Consider the following 20,795-nt stretch of genomic DNA (forward strand, 5'->3'; position numbering starts at 1 on the left):
TCAAGCGAGCTAAAGAAAAGAGTGGCGTTTGTAAGTGATGTGCATCCTGCTGACCTTTTGTAAAGCCAGCTGCGAAACATAGCTGCGATGCCTGTTCATAGCGAGGTGTGCAGGCTTCCAGATGTGTAAGTGTCAAGCCTGCAGACATCAAAAGGACTAGCATTCAAAACCATTACCTGAACACCACCTTTATGTATTTCAAAGGGAAACCAGATGAACTTTCCCTGTAATCACTATCTTGCAACATCCCTTTAATGATCCAGCCGTACAGGATGGTTGTGTCAACCAAATGAAGAGGGTGCCGGCATTTCGTTTTCTTCTACCAGGAGTTGCTCGTGTCCCTAGAATCCCTCGCAGCCCTGCTGTTCATACGGGGGATGGAACGGGATTATACGGCAGCATCAAGGGGGAAAAGGCAGACCCGGCAAAGCCATCAAGAGGTACGGTGGGCAAAATCCGTGGTCGTAAACTGGAAAAGTTGGAAGGCGGCCAGTGCTCAAATCTCGGGATAAGGGGAAACATGAGCTGATAAACCCCTCGCAACTGCATTTGGTATTTTGTGATTTGATTGCTTTCTGGAACATAAAAAGTCATCTCTCAGCTCAGGATGGTTGAATGCGCTGTGAAAGTGACGAATGGGACTTTGTAAATTGCCCACAGAGAATTGATTACTTTTATTAATAAATTTAACCTGTGAATGCTTATACAAATAGTAGCCAGTGGACACTTTCTAATATGAATCTAGGATTGTGACTGGTACCCGTTTCAAAGAGAAAAATTGTTGAACTTTCTGTATTTAGGAGGTGCACATGCATGGTATTTCCTACCCTTCTGGGTGAGCGGCTCCCTAATTGGTACCCTGGCATTTCTGTGCCTTGGGTGAGTAACCTATGCATTTAAAAATGACTCAGACTTGTGCTTCTAAAGCTTTCCTGATCAACCATCCAAACGAACAGTATTTTTCCTCCATAGTGTTCACAGAAAATTATTTATTTGGCAATTAGATTTGTAACGGTTGATAGTCCAGTGGATTAAAAAAAATATGAATGGATATCTCTTTGTCACTTCATCCACCTTTTCCTCACTTACACTACTGTGGCAAAGAATCAAGAAGGGACGTACGTTTTCTGTAGACAGGAGATATAAGATCCATATGAGTCACATTGTTTAACAAAGCCATTAAGGAAGTATCTTATCCTGTGACCCCATGGATGAGAAACTCATTTCAGAATTAGCTCCTACTTGCTGTATTGCATTCCAGATAGGAAACTCATTCTTTAAACTCTGATTCTATCTTCTATAGTCTCAGAGAGAAAAAAAATAATCAAAACTGTAAGCCAGCTGTAAACAGGAGCATCTGCCCACAATATTTCTGAGATATGTGAACTGCCTTTTTTTCCCTATTATGAATTTGTGCAATTTGCGATTTTCTGGCTGGGAAAACTGGCATTTTCCCCAGAGGAAATTCAGGGGTTTTGCCACAGATTTCATCCCTTTTGATCAACGTTGTGTTTTTTTTTTTTATCTAGCAGCCTGCTTTGCATAGCTACCTTGGGAGCTTTCCCACAAGTAAATAAGAAGTCAATGATAATCCCCTCCATAACTCCTTAGACCTACACTTCAGAAACCCAAGAACAAAGAGCTAGAAATCACCTTGTGAACAGAAACCAGCCCACACCAAGAGAGGGCAGACTGATATGAAAAACTCGGGTGCAAGAATTCACCGCAGTTTGGTTCACACTCTTCACTTCATTAGCCTAAGCTGGCAGGGCAGTGAATTGGGATATAAAGGACAGAGTCATAGAATCATAGACTGGTTTGGGTTGGAAGGGACCTTAAAGATGATATAGTTCCAACCCCCCGGCCCTGGGCAGGGACACCTCCCACTAGACCAGGCTGCTCAGAGCCCCATCCAGCCTGGCCTTGAACACTTCCAGGCATGGGGATGGAGTCAAAGCATCTAAAGCGCGTAGTAAAACGTTACCATGTTTTCCACTGAGCAAATAAATGAAATCTACACTTGAGTTTATCAGATGTCATGTCAAGATTTGGAATTACTGGTTCTGTTTGTCATGCGCAGAAAACATTGGTTTATTCAAGAAAACAGAAGATGTTATGAATATCATGAATTGTCCCATAATTGTCCCTTGGTGCTGAGGACCTAGCATCCACACTGGACACAGTGCAAGGGCGTTGCTTCAGGCAAGGTCTAATCTGGTCCCATGGACTGAACAGCCATTAGCAGTTAACAGCACGTCAGGGGACTTCACTGAGCATATGTTCAGGTTTAGTTTAATCCAAAGTGAATTCAGTCCATGTGCTCTGATACCACACTTACTCCAAAAAGCAAACTGAAGCTCCTCTCAGAGGAGAGAAATCAGTTTTCCTTCAAACCATTTATTCCGACTTAAGCTGAAATGCTGCCGTAAACAAACCTTTTTCCACTCACATACTGCACACCAAAAAAAAACCCTAGCGATTTGAACTCATTTTCTTCTAAAGCACCATAGCCAGTTAATGGAAGGTAGTGGATACATATATACGTACACCTGCAAGCAGAAAGTACACCCGCAAAGTACACAGGTCAGATAAAATGCATTCAACCCCCTGCTCCTCTTCCCTACCACGAAGCCTCCCAAACCAAGGCACCCGCATTTGCTTCCCTCGTCGAGATACCTTAATTTTCCTGTGGCATCATCGCTCTCATAACCAGCCATGCTGCTGAAGGGCTGAATTTTATTTCCCACTGGCAGCCAGCAGAGGTGAAACGGGATTACAAGGTCACCAGCCACATCCCCAGGTCAGGGCACCCTCCCTCCGCCGAGTACCCTTGCACCCGCAGCAGCGCAGATGCTCACCGGCACAAGCAGCTCTCCTCCCGCCCTGGGCTCAAAGGAAAGGCTGGCAAAACAAAATCATCACCAGTCTTCTTGTGATACTGCCAGTTTCTTTGCTTTACTCATGTGGATTTATAATGTGAGTGCCATGGAGTCGATCTGGTTTCACCAGGCTGTAGAGGAAGGTCCTGTACTCGCTGCCATGAGCAGCGAAGTGGAAGCAGTTGATCCTCCCTTCCCTGTGAGGATCAGTCCTGAGAAACAAAAGGTTATTTATTTTCCATTGCCTGTTCAGTCCTTGCCTTTTATTTTTTAACTAACGCCATAAACACGGGTAATAAAACTGGTTTACTTTCATTTAACTAAATTATTAGGGACTGGTGAGATGGCTAAAGACCATCCGTAGCTCAGCCTTAATATCAAAATTACATGAACGCAGTCTGAAAAAAATATTTAACTTCTAAGCACTCCTCGAAAACTATGGGAAGAGGAAATGTTTAGCTCTACAGGAGCAGCCGCTGGCAGGCTCATAAACAGGCCTACAGTAGCCTATTTAAAGAACGTTGCAAACACTTTGGACAATGTGCATTTTATTAGGAAAAGGAAGCAATGAGGGATCAGCAAGAATATACACAGCAGGAAAAAGTAAACGCATTAACTGACTTTAATGCGGATAAAAATGGTGGCGCAGGGAGAAATTCTGCTTCAGAAAGGTCATTCGTTTGCCGCTGCATTCCTTCCCCACATTTACATGCTGCTCGCTGGATTCATCAAAGGTCTTCATTATTCGCTCTTGGCACGCATAAAACAATCACTTTCAGATATAATGACCTAATTACTCCAACAAGACAAACGAAGAAAAGAAAAAAGGCAGTTATTTACTTCAGATGTTAGCATTTAGCAGCTCTTCAGAAAAGACATTTAAAGGACTTGTACCATGTATTTAAAACGTGAGAGCCGGTATCACCTACCAGGGTGGGTTTTGATGACTACAAGCACTAGTGGCAATTCCCTTTCAGAGTGACTCTTGGGCTGCCCCAACTTATACGCCTCTCCCGAGGGACCAGGGCAGCTGCAGGTAGCCATCAACAGCTGCAGAACGACGACCTTGTCACCACGTTTCTCCCCCAGCTTCCTCGTGGTCAACCCCAGCTTGTCCTGCACCCCCAGGGCTGGCCCGGGGGCTTTCAGTGACACTAGGACCTCTACCCAGCCAGGGAAACCCCAACAACAAAACCTTACCTTTGAAGGCCATTTCTGCTCCCTCTGTAACCTTTTTCTACTGCCCCAGCAGCACGAAGATCAGGTGTAACAGGGGAAAATTATAGACCGAATGTTTGTGAATGAATGCATAACCGTGGTGATTTATCGTTCAGATTTGCTCTGTCTGAAAAAGAGATGTTGTTGAAAAGGTGGATCATTATGGTCCTTGTTTATTTTGTGATGTTCTGGAGGATGGCATAGTAGTAATGATGTAATCTCTACCAGTAAAAGTCACAGTCAGGCAATGACTCATTTAGAGCTCACATGATTACAGAAAAAAAATAGATACTGGTGTTATTATGACGCTTATCAGTGCTGTGTCATATACATAACCATATTAACTGTCTCAGTTAAAGAGTTGATTCTGGGGACAAGAGTCGAAGCATGAACTTTTGAGCCTCTCTGCTCTGTCCCCTGCAGAGATGTATTTTGTTTGTCATCCCGGTACCTCTGCAAGACTGGAATATACGTCCTCGTATTTTTCCAGAGTAGCCTGCCTACGAGTCCACCGGATTGCTTTGGCAGTGTTAGACGATGCTCACAAATATTACGTAGCAGTTTGCCTGAGCCTGTTATATTCAAGCTAATATACACCGTTATAGAAAGATCTAGCTCATTTCCTAATTACGAAGCATTTCACACTGGATGGCAAACGAAAGGCTTAAGCCCCACTGGGATCATATGTGTCTGACCCACTAATAATTGTTTGACATCAGAAGGTTTATTATCTCCTAGCGGGAATGAGAAGCATATTTCTTAATAGGTTCCCCACCCTGGGCAGTGCAAGCCTTCCTTTGATGAGTGTCTCTATGGTAATTGATGTTAATGAGCAGCAAGCCAAGGAGAAACACTGGGTCACCAGGTAGGAAGCCCCCCCAGAGATAATCTAATTACTCTCCAAAACAAATTACTTTCAACCAAAACAAATTACTTTCAATCACTCTGCAACAGATAAGATCAGTGGAAGGAGCTCAAAGCTGATGACAGCTGGAGACTGAGGCTTCACGAGTTTATGGATTGATCGCTTTTCTCTTTGCTCCGTTTTGTTGAATGACAATGGAGTGACAGAAAACTGGAGCCAAGAACTGAGCTCCCTTTCATTTCCTTCAGCTGAATGCAGAGGACCTGCCAGCTCGGTGCTCTTTGCTGCGTGGCTCATTGATCTAAAATCGGAAAAGCTGTAGCCATGCGTGTTCACATCTGTAACACGAGCAAAACTCTGAAAATAAGTGTACAGGTGGGGGGACTATGAAATCCACTCCTTGCCTGTGCATCGTTACGCTAGGAAGCAGAAGGGAAAGCATGATATTGTTGCTTGTTTGTGCATGCACATAAAATGGGAGGCACAATGGAGCCTTCGTTCTTACAAGGCCTTAACAAGCCTAAATTATAAATATTAACTGATACTTCAATAATTTACTACCTAGAACTGTTGCCAAATGTCAGACTGTTCCCACTAAAGTAGATTAATTTTTCCCATGGCAGGCAGAGTTGGGCTCCTTTTCTAAACAAAGTATTAACAATATTGTTCTGAATATTAATTGACAATTATGATTGGTGTTGTTATTGTTATTATTCAGTACCATATGGTTAAAGCAGACGGAAATACAAACTACTGGTGATGAACCACTGCATTAACGAAATTGTAAGATTTGTTTCAGTGCAAAGCAGTGACTAGAGATCATAACTGGAAATTCTTACCTAATGACAGTGCAGAAGGAACTTAGTTAGCAAGGGCTGTAAATTACCAGCAAAAGCTGTTGTTGATACGTCTGTCATTACGTTCCTCAGGAAACTGAGAGTTAAAATGCAGCTCTGAAGGAAACGTAAGCCAGGCAGGCAAATGATTAGTCAATGAGTTTTTATATCATTTGCCGTGATGGCGCACAGTGTTATCACTGCTGTTTGTGTGCGTGTGTTGGAGGAAAAAGTAAATTTGGGGATCGCTGCCTCTTGAGAATGGGATACTGGCATTGCCAGCGGAGCCATGAATAGGAGGGGTTTGTGTCGGATCCATTTATACTTCTGTTGCTCTTTATTTCGTTAGCATTGGCTAGTTCCTTCTACAATGTTATACAATCAATGACGCATCTGTCTAACTGCATCCAAATCACACTGATGGCAATATGTGACCTATTAGTCGAGAAAATGGAAAAAGAGACATCTATTGCCCCGCAATAGCAGATCTGCTGCGGAGTGAGGCTGCGGTACCGGAGATCGGGAGCTGTTTTGTTGTAGGCTTTATCTGCTAGAGACGTTTGATAAGGAGTAATGTAGAGGTCTCAGGGAGCCTTCACTATTGAATGAAACCCAAATAGAGCTATGAGAGGGACTCCTGCCCCACTCTGGAAATCTTCCGAAATGGGTTAAATTCAGAATTAATTGGGGTGGGGCATATTTACAATTCCCTTTGCAAAATGAGTGCCTAAATCGGTAGATCCATACTCAAGAGTATATGAGCCAGAGAACGATCCATGAGAGACACCATGACTCCACTTTTTCATCCTCAGCACATTGGTCTGCTTCGCTCGCTTCAAGAACCGAGGCGTCGCTGCCTCTTGTCATGCAAGGCTCTTCTTGGGGCCTCCAGCCTTGAAAGAACCAGAGGTAATTTGGCTCTCACTTATGGCCTGTAATGTTTAAGGCACTTCGTTTCCAGGAAAATGAAAAAATTTGAACATAAAAAGTTGGGGGTTAAAGACGTAAATTAGAATCCTTCTGACCATTATATGTCTGATCACAGTTGTAAATACACATAAAAGAAGTACTGAGTTTAATTCTGCTTCTTACGTCAGGTCAAGATACATAACATACACAAGATACATAATATACACAGCAGCCGGATAGTGAGGGATTTTACACTCCATTTAATATTTGCTGTGATGTTTAGATAGATAAACCCCTTGTTTCAATGCAGGTATTTCACGTCACTTTTCAGAGATGCTTCAAATTTTGTCTCATACTGAAACTAGTTATTTAATGAATCTGAATAACTCTTAGAGCAAGACATCCGTTTCCTACTCGTTTTGTCGCTGGTCAGATGTGTAAAACCTAAGTAAACTTGAATTACTTTCTAAAGACCATCCAGGCTTTTTCCATGCTGATTTGTTCTGCTTCTCTTACTTTCAAATGGCCTTTTAATTGGCCATTAAACTAGGAAATTATGGCTGATTAGGATCAATCCAAATGCAATGTTTTGGATGGACTGGCTATTTGAATACCGCTCTTTTAGATCCCATGTTACTTCTGCTTTGTCAAGTAAAGGTCCCTTTTAGCCGCGTTGGCAGGATGCTTCAGTAACCTTTGCCCTTCAATTCTTGACCCCAAACATCCCACAGCCCTGTTCGGTGGTAGCAAATGGGACTAGTTAAGAAGCCGCAATAAGGAACACCAGAGAAGGTTACTCGGTTTCCCAATTCATGGCAAATCCTGCAGCCACGCTACCGTTGTAGCACAGGCTTCCTTTCAGCAGAAGATTACTTCCTCTGACCTCCAAGTGGATGAACAGTTATCAATAATCTTCATCTCTTGCCTCTTGAGAAAAGCCACTGTAAAAACTTTCTGCATGAGCGTTACCTAATATTAATGACTGAGTCTGGGTGTCTTGTGAAGAGGGAAGCAAGATATTGTCACACTTCTTAAAATCCGTGTGAAGTAACACCATCTACTAAATTGGAGGAGTTGCAGAAGAATTTTTTTTGCTCTAACATATTTCTCCTTGGTGTTAGGCCCTTGGTATGGGCTAGTGTGAAAGGTAGACTTAAGGTAGACTTCTATTGATTCAGCTGAACCACTTTGCTTTCCGGAAGCTGAGGATGTGTCTGTGTGCGAAATATTCTTAACAACCTTAAATGATGCCATTAGGAAACTTCGTACTTTTTTTAAGTTTACACTTGTTCAGAACTGTTTCATACAGGGCTTCAGCATTTCAGTAAGAGTCCTTCCTGCAATATCATAATAATCAAAAATTGATGACAGTGGGTGAATAAGCACTTGTGGATTGAATTGACACTTTGACACAACGTTCACCTGCATTCACTAATCATTTACATCTCTTAACAGCTTACCCAGTTCTGTCGGTGACTTGCAATTCCTAGTAATTCCTAGTAACAGCAGCTAGGAGGCTAGTAATGATAAGCAGCAGAGTGTGGCATGAAATAATAAGCAGCAAGAAAACTGTGAGTCTCAGCTGGTTTCCTTAACTCCCTTTCTACCTCTTTTACTCCACAACATGGTAAATTGTCGTACTGTGCTCAGTGCAGACCTCGGACTCCTTGGTCAAGCGTTTGAATCCCAGATCCAAAACACTCCCAGCTGTCCACAAAGGAATACAAGCAGAAGTTCCCCAGGCATGTATAGTACTTACCTTTAACATCCTTCAGTTTTAACAGGACTGAGCAATCTGGAACTAACCTGTATAGCGATGATGTGAAGCCAGGCACTTCTCCACATCCGTCCTCCAAAAAACTCACTGTGCCAAGTATCTGCACATCTTAATGTATATAAGATCTATAGTGGAAGGTGTCCCTGCCCAGGGGATTGGAACTAGATGATCTTTAAGGTCCCTTCCAGTTCTAACCACTCTGTGATTCTATCATAGTGGCAAGCATAGGATTCTCATGGAAAAAAAAAAAGCTGTGCCAGCTTCATCAAACCATGGCTGGACTAGAAACCTTCCACAACTTTTAGCAGAATACACTGGTGATTTAACAGCAAATAAAGGATGGAGGTCTCTTGGTCTTTAATAGTTCAGACCCCTCAAACCTTCCTGAGAAAGCACAAAGGCAAGCCTAGCAAGTAGTTTGCACTGACAGCAGCTCTGAGGAAACCTACCTCTTTGTTAGCCCAACTGCTTGCATATGTTTGTTACGCTGACTCTACAACTCGGTTGCGTGAGATCATCCTCCTGAGACAGCTGCAGTGTGTAAACTTTACTTGCTGTAAAGCCTCAGATGAACATCTCAAAGGCATCTTACCTTTATGGGCCGTCAGGGACAGCTATAGGGTGGTGTGATCCTCAATGTCACATAAGCTGTAACAATTCTCCCATAGCTTCTCGGCCAAGCCTACCTGATTCTACCTAAAATACCACTTAGATGGCCATAAGCCTACCACATACTTTCGATGGTATAATCTATTATCATCTGCATTTGGTGGTATCAATTTTACAGCAAATCAGGATTATTATCATAGGTGCTTTTGGGAAAACGCCTGCCTTTAAGCAGAGTTATAATCACACTCCCAGATATACAGGAGGCCTGACTTCAAGAGAAGAGGGGACTCAGTGCCTCACCAAGCAGACGGGCATAGCTAAACACCTCTCATCCCCCTCCCTCTTACTTCTGACTCCCCAAAAATCAACACCTGAGAGCCCCTGGCTCAGTGTCCTTGTTAACAAAGAAAACAATTTTGCGTCTCTGGTGAAATGAAGTCAGACCTTTATGGAACAAATTCATCCCAGATATAACTCAGTGAGGCTGCTCCAGGGTCACGTTTGGCTTAATGTGCCTGTAACGGTCTCGTTGCTGAAGTCTTTGCACATCCCGGTTTCCTATTGTGCTCTTGTTGACTTTGTGGGAATTGTCACTGTATCAGACTGAATAGGATCACTTGATTAATCCTGGCTTTGGATATTTTTGAACAGGACCACAGCTCGGAGTACACACTCTTGTGATTTTGAAGCAAAACTTTGGTAGAAACTCTGTTTCGTTCTTCTTGTAGTATATCTTCTGCTACTGCTGGACCATTCTCTGTCTGTTACAGGAAGAATATTTCCAATGGAGTTGGAACTTGCCATAAAGACAAAGTTATTTAGCCACTGACAAGAAAAGAGAACAGGTAAATGCTCTGTGGACACCACTTTAGATTGAGAAGCTGGTGATCTGGGATTACCCTTTTCTGAAGAAGTCAGAGACTTTCCTCATGGTTTTCGCAAACACATTGCATAAACAAAGTCCAGGGGCATTACTCCCAAGTCAAGCTAGAAACTGAAATGTAACCCACTAGCAAAGAAACTTGCAGTTAGTCATTTCTGCTGCGGGATGCAGGTTTCCTCAAAAAATAACCGTGGCGCAAGATCATTTTAAAGAATAAATCGCCATCCGTAATAATCCAGCAACATTGCACATTTCTGTGTCAAGCCCAAAACAAAAGTAAGAAAAAATGAGGATCCCAGCCTTCATAGAAAGGCCAGATTACAATTGCCTTTGGTACTAAAATATTTTGATTAAATTAAATGTTTAGATTATGTGCCTACATTTTCAAACTTTTGTTGATTAAGTGTGAATTAGGTGCTAGAGAGCTACTGTTCCCAAATATGTTCCCAGAAAATCAATAAGGCTTCTTCTATACCAGAATTACAAAGGATTTCATAGGACACAGGAAAGATGGGATGGATTAAACATTTCCAAAGCATGGAATTTCCTCACTTACAGTGAGGAAAAAATGCATTTAGCCCATTTGAAGCTGATGAGACTTTTGTGAGCTTTAGAGTAGACTTAATCAGAAGGTATCATTTGACCGTGAGGGCTTTGAGTCAATTCCAGGCTAAGTATTGCTCTCAGGAATGCATTGACTGATAGCAATAGTTGAGAAAGCATTAGATAACAGAATGGCGAGAGATATTTGAAATTAGTTGTCTGGCTGTGTTCATTGGAAAGAACCAGCAATAACACATGCAACCACGAAGTACAGTAGCAACGATCTCTCCGGCGCGTCGACCTTCTTTAGCAGAGGAGTTTCAGAAGGGGAACCCCTCCGGAAGCCAATCATTTGAAAAATCTTTAAGTATCTGATGCATTTGGATCCTACTAATTCGCCAGGGACTATTATACTATATTCCTATCTGGGGAGAGCCTCCATGAATGCTCATCCTGTCGTATGACATCCTGTCAGTGGGCGCACGCAGCGGGAGCTGTGGAATCTCAATTCTGCGCTCGTTCACAGCCCAGGGAGAAATATTGTCACCTTTATGCCTCTTGGATTGCAGAAGCAGCTGGGAAGCAGAGCAGTCCTTGACATATGGTGGAGTAACCTCTCCTTCTTAGGCAGGTTTTTTAACTTGCGCTGTGCTGATAAGGCCCTTTATAGAACAACCCCGTGCTCGAATAACCGCATATCGCAGTGTACTATGTCTTCACTTCTGCCTTCCCTCGTTTGCCTGACATACTCATCGCTACCAGAAGCAAGAGAAAGGACTGCACTGTTCTGCTGGCCCTCTGCCACGGGGAAAATAAAGGCTTGCTTTCTGCTGTCGCTTCTGGGATGACATGCAGGAACTGCGGCAGAAATGAGAAACCACAGGAGTTAGCACTAACATCTCTAGCTCCGCTTGGGACCTTACTTCCCTCGGAGTATTTATGGCCTCTGTAATTCTCTCACTTCCGACTTCAGAGAAAAGGGGAAAAGACTTACAAATCTCCTCTCAAAAGTAATATTGAATCACATTCATGTAATGCTCCTAAATCTGCGGGAGATCCCAAAAAGACCCGAAAGGAAGTAAAAACTCTTTCAAGTTTCTGTACCATTTTTCTCTTTCTGCAATGACTTATATCCCTAGAGTTTTCCCCATGGTGTTCTATAGACATCCTGAAGTTATTCTACTTTTGAGCAGATGTCTCTTCATCCTAGACACATTGAGTTTATCACATTTTGACCGTCACTCAGTCTTGAGTCACTCATCTATGTATTTTTTCCTTTCATCTCCACCACAAGGTAGCCTGCTACGACCACCTTTTACTCATAGGTGGCTTCAAGCCCTATTTCTGATCGTTACGTGTGGCAATCTTCCTTGGTTTCATTCCAGTTGGTTCCAACGATGTTATTGCTCAGTTAGGCACAAGCCCTCTGCTATCTTTTTTGGCATGTTCCAGGATCTCTGGATGTTTGACTTTTAAATATAGGTAGTTATGTTCTTCCAAAACACGTTCTGTTCAGCTTTAGTGTCACAGAAAGCCGAAGTTCTTGTTCTGCAGAAATTACACTGAGACATTGAAAACTGCAGTGGTAATAAATGATTCATTACAACAGGTGAAAATGCTTTTGCAGTTGTGTACTATTTGGTCAGGAGGTATTTTTATTCTACAAGACTTTCCTCCTGGGGTTTTTCTTTTTTCCTATTCCCATAAAAGCAAAAAAAGTCCTACACTCCCAGGTTTCCTCGTTGAAGTCTCTGTTTGTAAGAAGCAGGTCCAGCACTGGAAGTGATGGTGTGATTCACCCTGTAATACATTTGTTCTGCAAATAAATTTTTTTCTGCAACACGTTTGCAGAAACATGTAAAGACATGTATCTTTCTATTGAACTTTGGTAAAAAGGTGCCAATAAATGATAACGTTCAGTGACACTGATAGGAACTGAAATGAAAATCACGTTGCAACTGTATTTTGAAAACAGTGAGATCCATTAGCTCATTTAGCTCTAGCTAAAAATAAGGTACTTAACCTGCGTTAATCATCTAGGTTTTTTTTTTCCAGAGCCAAGGAAGAAATAGGCACTTCCAGAGATTATTTAACCCATATGTCTTAAGCAGCTGTTTTGAGGTAGCATTGGTACTAACCAGTCCAGATAAGTACTTGGAGGCACTTACCTCTGTCACCGACTACAGAGGAACTTGGACAGATGATTTGGGTTGAAATCTTCCTATAACAAGAGGGGCCATTCAAAAAAAAAGTAGTTAAGTTCTTCATTTTTGTTTAAATTTGATTATATATGAACCTTTAAACCTCAGTCCATGTAACATCAGCAACCTTTTTAAAAGCTCTCCATCAACTGTTAGGAAATTCTCGCTTATAGCCAGCTTTTTCACTGGCTGTGAAATACCATTTAGTGCAAATCTTTTGCCCTTTCTGCCTCAGTTTTTGATCTTTGCAAGGGAATAACGATGCTGGCAAAATGAATAAACAAGTTGCGAGCATCGATTCCTTACCACTTGAAAGAAGTTGGAATTCTTGATGAAGAAAATGAATGCTTATGACCGTGAATATTATTGACACTATAGCATAGCAGAAATAGTAATCGTAAAATAGATTCTGTTCACTGAGATGCACAACAAAATGAACTAAAAAAGATTTTCGGATTCATTTCAGACCGTAACCTCTGTGTGTGTGGTGGGTGCTCGATACCTTGAAGAATGCATGTGTAGCCAGGATGAGTTACATGCACAACTGCTGTGGGGCCCAGGGTTGCAGGGCAGTGAACCGCCTCTGTAGCAGTCATGTAATAACATTGCAGAATTCTGTAGAGGGAAAAAAAATGAGGGTCTCGGATGCCTTTGTGTTATTTACTGGGTTTATAATACTGTGGATTTGTGTGATGTTTGAAAGGCCAGAATTTCTCAAAACAGCCCGTGACTTGGAGGATGCAGCAGAAGACACCTGAAAGTGTCCTGATTTTTATTAATTATTCATCAGCCATGCAGAGAAAACTGGGTTCCTTTCTGTGTGTCTCAAGCTGACCATCAAAAAAACCCTGAAGGTAGTCACAATCAGTCGTTGCTTTCGAAATGGTTGGTGACATACAATCCCTTGCTCCAGGGAGCTTTTGATGCAAGACCCTGTTCATTCAAGCACTGATTGATTGATGTCATTAACTTCAGTACCATAAGCTACACATGGTAACAAGCGTAAGCATTTATACAAGTGCAGGCCAGCATCCTACAAGACTCTGCATTTTTGTAGACGTTGTTTACATGCACAGCCTGCCTTTATGAGCTAAGATTGCTCATAAAGAAAAGTTATTTGTGTGTTTACATGAGGGAAATGCAAGTGTACAGACAAAAGGATGAAAGTAAACAGGTAGCAAAATATAAAAGCAGTATGTGGAAGCTGACTGAAACTTTGCTGTTTCAGAGAAGTTGCTGGGGGCGTGGGGTTATGTTTTGCTTAATTGCTATTTAATGTGTCCTGTGGGGGAAGGATTTGTTTTCTTTATGAAATTACCCATTTTCTCTCTCGAGATCTGAGAAAATTCCTTCAATGCTCAGTTTGGATGGACAGTAGAAAGCCAGCAGCAAAGCCCTAAAGCGTCCCTGAGATGCCAAAAGCGTGGAACAACCCAAAATGTGTGTGTGTGTCTGCTTCTTCCCACCCCTCCTGCTGCACTTGCTGAGTGAGCTCCTGGAGAAGTGCCCGAGTGGAAAAAGTCCACGCACAGACCAGATAAATAAAGCTGTTTGACGTTTAGATGGGGCCGCCGGCTGCGGGCGATGCAGTTTTACTACACACGCTTTTTTTCCCCCCAATCTCTTTGTACGAGTGGGGACGAACAGGAGCTGGAGACCCTCCCCCCCGCCCCCCCAGACTCCCCAAAGGCGAGGCCAGCCGGCATCCCAGGTGCCAGGCTCCATCTAGTGACACAGCCGGGGATGGCCGGGCTGCGATAAAGCCCGGGAGCAGCGCCGGCCCGCCCAGAGGCGCCGTACCGGGCCGTACCGGGCCGCCCCGGGCCGCCCCGTCGCGGCGGGAGGCTGTGCCCCGCCGGCTGCCGGTAACCGGGAACGGCGGTACCGACCCTGCCGTGGGAGGTGACAGGGGCTCGCGGTCCCCGGGACGGGGCTGTACGGCAGGACCGGGGAGTCGCCGTGGCTTTGGCAAGGGACAGGGTCCTGCTCTGCCTTGCCCGAGGCTGGTTTCCCTTAGCGAGGTGTACGAAGCATTCCCCGAATTTTATTCCCCACCTCCGCGTCGCCGCTGGATGGGGTCTGATGTACACAGGTCCAGCCCCCCTCCCCCGGTCCCCTTCCCGGCGCCCACATCAGGGCAGGGGCTGCGGGACCGGCAGTGCCGCCCGTCCATCCCGTCCCCTCGGGGACCGCCGGGGTCCGGTCGCGGGGGAGGGCGGTGGTGGGGGAAGCGCGGCCGGAGACTCGAAGGGGGAAAAGCTGGGAGGTAGGGATGGGGAGGGAGCGACTTCAGGGTGTCCCCTGCGACATGATGTCATCCGATCAATATTTTCGGGGGGAGTGACCGATCCGACCAATTCCCGCTATGAAATGGGCTCTATATTGGAGCTGGATGCAGCCGAATCGATCGGGCTGATAAGGGAGAGCTATAAAAGGCCGGGGGGCCGGCTTCCCCCGCGCTCCATCCCCGAGCCGCAGCCAGCGCAGCCAGCGCCCGGCCGCCGCTCCGCGCCCCTCCGCTCCCTTCCGCGCCCCTCCGCTCCCTTCCGCGCCTCTCCGCGCCCCTCCCGCGGCATGGGGCCGCCCCCCGCCGCCCTGGCGCTCCTGGGGCTCGCCGCCGCCGCCGTCGTGTCGCTGCCGCTGCCCGACGCCGGTCCCCACGTCAACTACGGGTGGGGGGAACCGATCCGGCTGCGGCACCTCTACACCGCCAGCAAGCACGGGCTCTTCAGCTGCTTCCTGCGCATCGGCGGCGACGGGCGGGTGGACGCTGCCGGTAGCCAGAGCCCGCAGAGTGAGTACCGGCGGCACCGCCGGGTGGCCGGGACGGGACGGGACGGGACGGGACGGGACGGGACGGTTCCGCGGAGCCAACCGCCGTTTTTCCCTCTGTCTCCGCAGGTCTGCTGGAGATCCGCGCCGTGGCGGTGCGCACCGTGGCCATCAAGGGCGTGCGGAGCTCCCGTTACCTCTGCATGGACGAGGCGGGGCGGCTGCACGGGCAGGTGAGCTGCGGCCATCCCGCACACCGGTCCCGGAGGCTCTAAACCCGGGATGGCCTTTCCCGAGGGCTCTTTCCAGCCCGGCCGCCGCGCTGAAGCGGCAGGCGAGACAGAAGGGCTGACATGGTTTTGTTATGGATGCGGTTGGTAACGGGTTAACAAAGCTTTCGGGTCTCCCCCACCCCCTTTTCTCCATAGGAGTGGTGATTCTTGTCACTGTTGCTGCCTGAAAGGCCACCAGGATTATGAGAATTCAGCAAGGAACATCATTTAGAACACGAAGTGTATGTTGCATGTCCCTCGCCAAAATATACCGAAAATACAGTCCAGGGCAAAATTGCATTTATGTTTAAAAAGCCTCATCGGTGGGTGGCTGCATCTCTGCCGCAGAAATAGATTAAGTCGAGGCATAGAATCTAAATAATTTAATCTGAACAATTTCTCACTGTTCAGGTCAGGTATTCTAAATATATATATATATATATGAACATGTATATATATATTACTCCTTAGAAAGGAGATGCAGGCAGATGGCTGCCAGGCAGACAAATCCCAGAAACAGGGGGATGCCGTCTCTTAGGTAGTACCAAACAGAAATGGGATTTCGAGGGGAAGAAGGACTCTTCTTTGCTGTCTCGCTTCTGACCTGTGATAACTGCACACCTGTGGGACTCCAAGAGGTTGAGGAGTTTAGTGACCCGCTGACACCACTTTGTTAGGTCGTGCTTTTTTCCCTAGTTATGTCAGCATATCAGCTAGTCATTATCAGCGATAGAAGCTTGTTTGTGAAGCCGCGTAAGTTGCCAACTCTAGAGTTTGAAGGGTAAGAGTCAGATTCAGTCTGTGTGTGATTGCTCTACAGGAGCCTGAGTTTCACAGAGCGATGGCTTTTTATTATGCGATGGTAAAGATACAGCTTGATTCTGCTCTGATTACTCTGGCAAAATTTCTGCTGATTTCAATCGGGCAAGGATTTGGCCCATTGTCAAAGCTCCCAGTATCTTTAATAAGAGCAATACCGATACAGTGGTGGTTTTGAATGCATTTATAACATAGGACTAAGCCTTTCTTCCTGAATTTCCTTGCTTTTCTGGGCTAGAATCGATTGATGCTGTGATAAGCTGCATAGGTTCAGACAGTATGGTAGGGAAATTATTCGCTTAGTGTTCTCATGTATATCCAAAGCAAAATGATCAATGAAAACAAAGCAGAGAGACTGAGGTTGGGTTTGTTGGTGTATAGTATTAATTGCAGAGTTTTTTTACGGTAAATACAATGGCTTGTAGCCATGCTGTCACATCCCTATGTTGTGGACACCTGCTGTCACCTCTCTGCTAACAGCCCCGGCCGGCTGCTCTACAGGCAATTCTTTGCCTTGTCAGTGCCGTGCTCAGGAGTGGAAGAACGAAAGGGCAAGTATGGTGTCTGGGGACTGAACTGGGCAACCACTTGCACTCCAGAAACATGCCCTTTTTTAACACTGGAAAACTGGTGACTTGGGCTGATTTTTGAATGTGCAGTGTGCCATAGTCCATAGTTTGGGGGAAATCACCTAACTGCTTAATGTACTGAGATACTATAAATTCCTCCTGTGACAAAAATAACCTGGAAATAGTTAAAGTGCGTTTGGCACTTATTTAAAAAAATACACTAGAGACAATCCCAATGAAATGAAGAGGGAACAGTATAGTTGAGACACGGGAGGCGCAATCAATAACTGTTATTTGCAATGCACACGTGCTCAAGAGCTTTTTTATTTCATCATCCGTGTTAGTGAGGCTGAGCACTCATAGAAATAAGGACAGCTAACAATCCAGCCATAAATTTCTGTCATAGACACATATTTTTCTGAGATATAATGTGTGTAGAAGGCTAAATATTGTGTAATTTTATTTGGAAAAAAACGACTTTTTAAAAATTGCTTGATTAGTTTAAAGAGTGCTTTTAAAAGACAATCAAATGTATGCACTTAATTGTACTCCATATTATTATGGGTGTTCGAGAAAGGACTGAAGAGTATCAAATATGCTCGCTATTCAGACGGGCAGAGCATTCGTGTAAGGACACTTTCATTACTGCAGACTGAGACATAATCGGCAATTGTCTTTTATTGACCGCGAGTTCAATCACCTGGAGTGGCTGAGCCTGAAATAGCACCCGAGTTGTAGGAAATACAGTGCTTGTGTAAGGATCTGGAAAGGTCTGACCCGGCGATGCAAACTCCCAATACACGATCTGTACGGTGCGTCAGAAATTTATTTCGACAAATTCATACCTAGGCAAATACCTTCTTCTACACAAAACCTTAACTTGCCCTGTTATTAACGTGACAGTTCTAACTAATGTCTAGTGAGCAAGTAACACTGTGTTAACCGGTCTTTTGTAATTTCAGCCTATGCTAAGTAAAAAAAAAACCAGAAATTACCTTTTCAGTATCGTTTTACTGATTGGCCATGTTTGCGAAAGCCAACATTGACAGCGCTGCCTTTCTACAGACCTGTTCCCGAAGCCCTTAACACAGGCAAATCTCCAGTAGAGACGGAGTTTTATACCTGAGGATTGTTGCATTAGCTCTCATGACTGCAGTTAAGCACTGGCAGCAATTAAGGACAGTTTATCTAAATGAGCACTGTCATCCGAGATTCTTTTTGCCTGTGCTCAGGACAGGATAAGTGTGGTAGCTGTGGAGAAGTGCACATCCAGGATTCAAACCTTATTTAATGTGATGGACGTGCAGGAACTTCAGGAGTTCTGGATTAGGTCTTTTAATTGCCTCAAAATCCAAAATGCGTACTGTGTGCCATGTGGGGAGCTTGAGTGGAGTAGGAACAGGAACAGGAACAGGAACAGGAACAGGAACAGGAACAGGAACAGAACAGAATAGAATAGAATAGAATAGAATAGAATAGAATAGAATAGAATAGAATAGAATAGAATAGAATGGAACAGAACGGAACGGAACGGAACGGAACAAGAATAGAATAGAATAGAATAGAATAGAATAGAATAGAATAGAATAGAATAGAACGGAACAGGACAAGAATAGAATAGAATAGAATAGACTAGAATAGAATAGAACAGAACAGAACTGAACGGGACGGAACAGAATGGGATGGAACAGGAATAGAATAGAATAGCGTAGAACAGAATAGCATAGAATAGAATAGCATAGAATAGAATAGAATAGAATAGAATAGAATAGAATAATTTCAGTTGGAAGGGACCTACAACAATCACCTAGTCCAACTACCTGACCACTTCTTCAGGGCACTTCCTCTTGGTGGCCGTGGTCCATTGCTGAAGGAGCAGTCAGCAGAGCAATGGGTCCCACCTGCACCCCTGCAGCAGCCCGGCAGAGAGGCAGCGGGCAGCCCACCAGCGTGGATCTGGCAGCAGGGTCTTCAAGGTGCACCAAATTGGGGCCCCCACGACAAGCCAGAGGGACACCCCCACTGCCAGCAGAGGGAAAAGGGCTGGTGGCATCCAAGGTTTATGTTGTGGTTGAATACAATGAGTCTGGTGGGTGTATTTGTAATTCTCGTTACTCCTTGCTGTTCAGCTCAGGTATTCCACTGAGGATTGTTCCTTCGAAGAGGAGATTCGTCCAGACGGCTACAATGTATATAGATCAAAAAAATACGGAATATCGGTGTCTTTGAGCAGTGCCAAGCAAAGACAACAGTTCAAAGGAAAAGATTTTCTTCCGCTGTCTCACTTCTTACCTATGATCAACACTGTGCCCGTGGAGTCAACAGACTTTGGCGAGTACGGTGATTACAGCCAGGCGTTTGAGCCGGAGGTGTACTCCTCGCCTCTGGAAACGGACAGCATGGACCCCTTTGGCATCACCTCCAAACTGTCGCCAGTGAAGAGCCCCAGCTTTCAGAAATGACCCTGATCACACACACACACACACACGCGCACGTTTTTAAAGAGATATTGCAGAATACTGCAGGGGTTATTTTAGCTTTTCATGTAGTGGTATTTCGAACTTTTTTGTGTATTTCAGTACAGAGCCAGACTTTTCCTTGCCATGTGTTGTACCTGTAAGAGATGAGTGCCCAGAGGCTATTCTATAGTCGAAAGAATTGCCTATCCGCAGTTTTAGTTGGAAAAGGATTAAATAAGAAAAGCTTAACAGCTTCATCAGAGTTCCTCCATTACCGTGGTGATGACAAAATACTTACAATTTTTCTACATCAACTTCATTGCCATGTATGTTCACCTGTTAGTTCTGCTCATAGGAGCAACCGCAGAAAACCTTTTTTCCGGCCACGGGGAGGTTAACGATCTCGTAGCTTCAGAGGCCTTAAAGACAAGCGTTTGGAACACAACACAATTAAGGAAAACCTAGCAAACGCGGCGACGCGAGCTAGGCTTAACGCTGTTTCTTGAAAAGCTGCTGACAACGTTCTGGGAAAACTTTCTACTGAAAGCATACCACTGAAAAAACAATTCCGCTTGTATATTGTGCTTTTTCTTCCCTTAGGAAATAAGGGAAGGAAAAATTTCTTCCTTCCCTTATTGCTAGAGGGTACTTCGGAAAACCGGATCTTTGATTTTATTTTTTTTTTTTTTAAAGGCTAATTTATGTTCGCTGTGGGATCAGCGTCATCCAGCAGAGAGTTCTCCTTAACGTTAGTGAGAATTCAGTGCGCGGTTGGAAGGGTGCACGGAACGAGCATTTGTGTTCATCAGGCAGGGAATGAGCCGTTCAAATTAGCGTTTAAATTACGGTTTGTTGTATATAAGCATGCATGTCGTTAGCAAACGGAGAGAAAGACTGAAAATGGATGATGTATAGGTCAAATCGATTGCAAAATAGGTTGTCGTGTTTAACCTTTAACCATCAGGAATTCTTTCAAGTCCCTTCCAGGCTTGATTCTGCATCTGTGGGAGTCAGTGGAGAGGCAGTTTAGTGACTTAAATCCCGCAGGACCGGGTCAAGCCACGCCGTTCTTCTTGCAGGAAGGGATTATGAGTACCTCGTGGCCAAAACACAGGTGTCTGATGTCTTCCGTTCTGTTCTCCCCTTCTAACGATTCGATGAGGGAGTGACCGAGGTGAAACCAA

At 44.6% G+C, this 20,795-nt stretch overlaps 1 protein-coding gene across 1 annotated transcript; it reads left to right on the plus strand.

Annotated features, from left to right (window-relative positions):
* The first annotated feature begins 15,294 nt into the window (after positions 1–15,294).
* Positions 15,295–19,614, plus strand: FGF19 (fibroblast growth factor 19). The gene is made up of 3 exons (XM_054200880.1): positions 15,295–15,514; positions 15,622–15,725; positions 19,282–19,614. Exons 1-3 carry the CDS (start codon positions 15,295–15,297, stop codon positions 19,612–19,614), a joined length of 657 nt encoding a protein of 218 aa, XP_054056855.1.
* Positions 19,615–20,795: the final 1,181 nt, after the last annotated feature.

The sequence above is a fragment of the Rissa tridactyla genome, chromosome 4, assembly GCF_028500815.1.
Source record: "Rissa tridactyla isolate bRisTri1 chromosome 4, bRisTri1.patW.cur.20221130, whole genome shotgun sequence".
Lineage (NCBI taxonomy): Eukaryota > Metazoa > Chordata > Aves > Charadriiformes > Laridae > Rissa > Rissa tridactyla.

Coding starts and splice junctions, on each gene's coding strand:
- FGF19 (XM_054200880.1), top strand. CDS start 15,295: ATGGGGCCGCCCCCCGCCGCCCTGGCGCTCCTGGGGCTCGCCGCCGCC. Junction 15,515..15,621: donor CGGTAGCCAGAGCCCGCAGA/GTGAGTACCGGC, acceptor CTGTCTCCGCAG/GTCTGCTGGAGATCCGCGCC. Junction 15,726..19,281: donor CGGGGCGGCTGCACGGGCAG/GTGAGCTGCGGC, acceptor CTTGCTGTTCAG/CTCAGGTATTCCACTGAGGA.